General features: G+C 48.5%; 1 protein-coding gene across 1 annotated transcript in view; it reads right to left on the bottom strand.

Moving 5' to 3' along the window:
• The window catches only part of Coq5 (coenzyme Q5, methyltransferase), a 17,267-nt gene extending 11,537 nt beyond the window's left edge, over positions 1-5,730 (bottom strand). The window contains exons 1-3 of the mRNA XM_021163202.2: positions 5,510-5,730; positions 2,372-2,521; positions 1,462-1,683 (exon numbers count right to left, since the gene is read on the bottom strand). Coding sequence (XP_021018861.1) covers positions 1,462-1,683; positions 2,372-2,521; positions 5,510-5,711 — 574 coding nt within the window. The 5' untranslated portion in view covers positions 5,712-5,730. The remainder of the gene's footprint in view (positions 1-1,461; positions 1,684-2,371; positions 2,522-5,509) is intronic.

Here is a 5,730-nt window from a genome sequence, read left to right as displayed (position 1 = left end):
GGAACTCACTCTGTAGACCAGGCTGGCCTCGAACTCAGAAATCCGCCTGCCTCTGCCTCCCGAGTGCTGGGATTAAAGGCGTGCGCCACCACGCCCGGCACGGCTCATAACCATCCTTAATGAGATCTGATGCCCTCTTCTGTGGTGTCTGGAGATGGCTACAGTGTACTTACAGATAATAAATAAATATTTAAAAAAGAAAGAAAGAAAGAAACAAACAAACAAAGAGAAAACTGTATGACTTCAGAAGATCCTGCTCTGAGTTCAAGGCCAGCCTGGTCTATAGAGTAAGCTCCCGGTTAGCCAAGGCTATACACAGAGTTAAGGAACTGTCTCAACACAAAATAAAACAACAACAACAACAACAACGACAACAACAACAACCTTGAGAAAGAAGGTTCTTAGACCAGTGAGATGGTTCCGTGGGTAAAGCTGACTGCTGCCAACCCTGATCCACAGAACTAATTCCCACAAATTGTCCTCTGACCTCCACAGGAGTGCGACGGCATCAGCATAATTCACGCCCCCTTTCTCCATTAAATAAAAACTGTAATTAAACTGTAATTAAAAAATAATTGGAGCTGGTGAGATGGCTCAGTGGGTAAGAGCACCCGACTGCTCTTCCAGAGGTCCGGAGTTCAAATCCCAGCAACCACATGGTGGCTCACAACCATCCGTAACGAGACCTGGCTCCCTCTTCTGGAGTGTCTGAGGACAGCTACAGTGTACTTACATATAATAAATAAATAAATCTTTAAAAAAAAATAAATAAATAGAAATAAAAAAAAATAAAAAATAATTGCCGGGCATGGTGGAGCATGCCTTTAATCCCAGCACTTGGGAGGCAGAGGCAGGTGGATTTCTGAGTTCGAGGCCAGCCTGGTCTACAGAGTGAGTTCCAGGATAGCCAAGGCTATACAGAGAAACCCTGTCTTGAAAAACCAAAAAGAAAAAAAAATTAACAATGGCTGGAGAGATGGCACAGCAGTTAAGAGCACTGGCTGGTCTAGAGAACCTGAGTTTGAGTTCCAACATCCAGTTGGCTTACAATCCTCTGTAAGTCCAGTTCTAGGAGATCTAATGCCCTCTTCCGGCCTCTGTAGGCATCAGGCACCCTCATGCTGCAGAGACACATATGCAGGTTAAACACCTAGACACATTTAAAAAAAATCATAACGGAAAAAGAAGATCCTTGAGCTCTGTGGGCCACACAAAGCTACTGGTCAAGCTTAGCGTGTGGCTCCAATTCTGGGGCCCACCTACGAGCTGTGCTAAGCACACACACCATCTTCAGCTGCTGCTGACTGCTCACACTTCCACAAGCTGGAGCACTCGACAGTTCAGCACCCGACGGGCACCTCTTCCTGTACACACACGCAGACAGATGCTGCCCGTGTCTGCCCGGGGACTCACCAGCCACACACGCAGACAGACGCTGCCTGTGTCTGCCAGGGGACTCACCAGCTGTGTGTCCTTGGTCCAAGGCCTTCTGCTTCCCAACCTTTAGCATCTCCCTGTTGATGTCACAGACCGTGACAAGTGAGCCTCCCAAGGAATCCTCTTCACTCTGGTACTTTTTGGCAATTTCTTCCCAGGATAGATTTTGCTGAGTCCTTAGCTGTCTCCTCTGTCTCCTCTGATGCTCTGCCTGAACGTAACTAAGGAACCGGAACGCAATGTCACCTGCGGGAAGCCAACAGAAGGAAAGATGCAAACAAAACCAAGCAAACCCCTACGAGCGATAAGAGGCCAAGAGGGGATGACGCTTCGCCTCCTTTCTGCAGAGACCGGTTCCTCATTCCCACTCTGACAACGTCTATGCTGTCCTCGAGGCTGGCCTTCAACTCCTGATCCTCCTGCTAGGATCTCCTGAGCTGATTACAGATGCATGCCCCCATTCCTGACTCAGCAGTTAAGAGCACTGACTGCTCTTCCAGAGGTCCTGAGTTCAATTCCCAGCAGCCACATGGTGCCTCACAACCATCTGTAATGGGATCTGATGCCCTCTTGTCCCATACAGGTGCATGGAGATACAGCACTCATATATATATACAATAAATTAAATCTTTAAAGAAAAGAAAAGCTCCAGGCCCACCAGGGTTGGTGGCGCACGCCTTTGATCCCAGCACTTGGGAGGCAGAGGCAAGTGAATCTTTGTGAGTTTGAGGCCAACCTGGTCTACACAGTGAGTCCAGGACAGCTAGAGCTACACAGAGAAACCCTGTCTTGAAAACAAACAGAAAGGCACCAGGTGCCAAGCTGCTTTGGACCAACAGGTCTGCCCTCTCTCTGACCTTCTAGCCGCCACCTTCTACCTAATGTGGGTGAGGCAGCCACTCCAACAGCAGACAGACACCAAGGCTGGCATTACCTGTGCCTCCAGCCATGTCGAGCAGCTGGGTCCCAGGCAGCGGGTGCATCTTCCTGATGAGCAAATCCTTCCAAGCGCGATGGATGCCGAGACTCATTATGTCATTCATCAGATCATACTTCTTGGCCACGTTCTCAAACACCTGGTAGACTGGGGCAGGACAGACTCTGTGACCAACAGGAGTGACTTGGGGGTGCAGGACAGACACTGTGATCAACAGGATCAACTTGGGGAGATGTAAATAAAGATGACAAAAGGGAGCTTTGCCTCTTGAAAGTGTCTGTCTTTGCATGGTGATGCTAAGACAAAATACTCCATGTCCAAGATACAACTTAACATTATGTTTCCCCCTCTTGTGGTGCTAGGGACTGAACCCAGGGCCTTGCACATAGCAGGCAAGAACTCTATCAGACAGTGACTTCCTTAGCCCTCAATACCACCTTGTATCAAAAAGCTTAAAAGTCCACAAAAGAAGTCAACCTCGCTGGGCAGTGGTGGTACATACCTTTAATCCCCCCACTGACCTCTGACCTCCACAGGAGTGCTACAGCATCAGCATAATCCACCCCGCTTTCTCCATTAAATAAAAACTGTAATTAAAAAATAATTGCTGGGCGTGGTGGCGCATGCCTTTAATCCCAGCACTTGAGAGGCAGAGGCGGGAGGATTTCTGAGTTCGAGGCCAGCCTAGTCTACAAAGTGAGTTCCAGGACAGCCAGGGCTACACAGAGAAACCCTGTCTCAACAAAACCAAAAAAGAAAAAAAAAAAGAAAAGAAAAGAGGAGGACTGGGGGCGGTGGTGTAGGCAGAGGCAGGGGTAGCTCTCTGAGTAAGAAGCCAGTCTGGACAACTGAGTGAGTCCCAGGACAGCCAAGGCTACACAGAGAAACCCTGTCTAGAAAAAAAGAAGAAGCAGAAGACAGAAAGGAAAGCATAGGGGTGTGTTCTAACCCGTGACCAGTTAAGTCATCTGCTTTATAGACAGTTTACACTCAGGCCACAGCACAGTACTTCTAAACCTAGGTTGCATACTAGAGAACTGAAAGAGGAAACTGAGCAACAAGAAGGGAGAGAACAAGGGGATGAGGGCGTAGATCATGACTGGATGAGGAAGCCCGGGACTTAATCCCCTGCACTGCGGCGAATGAGAGTCCAGCAAATGAGAACAGCCACAAAGAGCACAGCACAGGGACAGAAACCTACACTGGTGGGAGGATCCCTGCCAGTGCGGTGGCATGCGGAAGAGGGGGACGCAGCAGAGGAGTCCTGTGAGTGAGGGTGAACTCTCTGACCTAGAGGAGGCAGAAGGGTTGTGCCAGTCCGGTTCAAGGTGTTTCAGAGGAAGAAGTGGCAGGAAATAAAAGTCACAGGGCCAGGGAGATGGCTCAGTGGGTAGACCACTCCAAGCCTGAAGATGTGAGTTTGGGGGAACAGGACTCACATGGCAAAGGAGAAAACTGACACCTACAAGTAGTCTTCAGCTCTCACAGAGCCCTCAGACCCACCCACACACACACACATACACACACACACACACAACATACAAATATAATAGAATTTTTTCAAATTTCCATTCAAGAGGTTCTTGGAGGTACTTCCTGATGTTGAAAGCAACAAGGCTAGAAGCTGACCAGGCTACCTCTCCACCCTCCAAATAAAAGCTTAGAAAGGGGTGAATCTGCAAGTCACAGGAAGCATGCTTAATCACTACCCTAAGCTCTATGACAAGGGAAAAAGTGTTCACATCACTCCTGTTACATTTTAAAACAAAAATCAAACAATATGATTCCCCTCAAAACTGTAATTTTTCTTAGGATTTATTATTTTAAACCAAAATTAAGAACTGTAAAAAATGTTAGTGGGGCTGGTGAGATGGCTCAGTGGGTAAGAGCACCCGACTGCTTTTCTGAAGGTCCAGAGTTCAAATCCCAGCAACCACATGGTGGCTCACAACCATCTGCAACAAGATCTGATGCCCTCTTCTGGAGTGTCTGAAGACAGCTACAGTGTACTTACATATAATAAATAAATAAATCTTTAAAAAAAAAAGAAAAAAAATGTTAGTGAAATCCCATTTGTTGGACTTTTAAAAATATATTAATTTTTATTTTATGTGTGTGAGTATTTGCCTGCATGTATGTCTGGGTGTCACATGTGCGGCCATGGAGGCCGGAAGAGGCCTTCGAATTCCTTGGAATTGGTTTCAGTCTGTGGTTCTCAACCTCCCAATGCTGACCCTTGAGTTTGGTTCTTCATGTTGTAGGGACCCTCAATCACAAAATTATTTTCATTGCTACTTCATAAGTACATATTCTTTAGTAAGAAAATAAGGATGTAAATTCTGTGTTAGACAAATAGTTACTCTTCTAACTTACTTACAAGTTTGTCCTTATCTTTGTATAGACAGTATCTCTCTGTCTGAGATCTCTCTGTCTGAGGCTGGCTTCAAATTCACAGTACAGTAAGAGAATTACCTTGCACTTGTAACCCTCCCCTACACATCTGCCAAGTGCTGGGAACACAGTTTACATCACCACACAATTTATGCGGTGCTGGGGATGAAACTGAGCCGCAGGAAGTGACAGGCCAGCAGCACTCGACCAATTGAGGCACAGTCCCAGCTCCTGGCTACCATTTTAAATAGCGCAAGCTTAACCTTAACCCTATATTCCCTCAGAAAAGTAGTAACAACAGTCACTAGTGGGAAACTGAAGTGAGACATGGGTGGGGGAAAAATCTGTACAGGGCACCTGGCATACGTATAGGACAATCTCGCAGTTGGTCAAGGGTCATGCTGTGCTTCAAAGAGGGACAAGTTTGGTGGCGCACGCCTTTAGTGGCAGCGCTCCAGAGGCAGAGGCAGGTGCATCTCTGTGAGTTCGAGGCCATCCTGGACAGTTCCAGGGCAGTCAAGGTGACACAGAGAGACCCTGACAAAAGGGGGCGCGTCGCCGGGGGCAGCGTCTCAAATGGCTGCAGTGGCAGTGACAGCAAATGAGTCCTCGAAAGGGAAGCTGGGTCTGGGAAGTCAGGACAGTAAGGAACACAGCTCTGGGGCCGACAGGGCATCCAATCAACCCTCAGTGAGAAAAGGAAGCCCGACAGGTCCCTCCATCCACCCTCGCGCCCTCTGTCACCTTTGCCTCCTTTCTCCCCTTCCGACACGGTCTCAAACCCGAAGTGCGTTTCCGCGGCTCGCTTCTCCTGGGACAAGGACCGCGTTCCCAGCGTGGCCCATGGCCAGGATCTACGACACCCGGGGAGCCTGCAGTGTCCCGTGGCTCGCCACCACCCGCGGCCGCAGGAGCGCCATAGAACGCAGCTCCTGGGCGCCGCCATCGTGACTGACACCCGGGCG

Source organism: Mus caroli, chromosome 5 (genome assembly GCF_900094665.2).
Source record: "Mus caroli chromosome 5, CAROLI_EIJ_v1.1, whole genome shotgun sequence".
Lineage (NCBI taxonomy): Eukaryota > Metazoa > Chordata > Mammalia > Rodentia > Muridae > Mus > Mus caroli.
The sequence above is the reverse complement of the archived record's forward strand: the minus strand, read 5'-3'. Positions and strand labels throughout refer to the sequence as shown.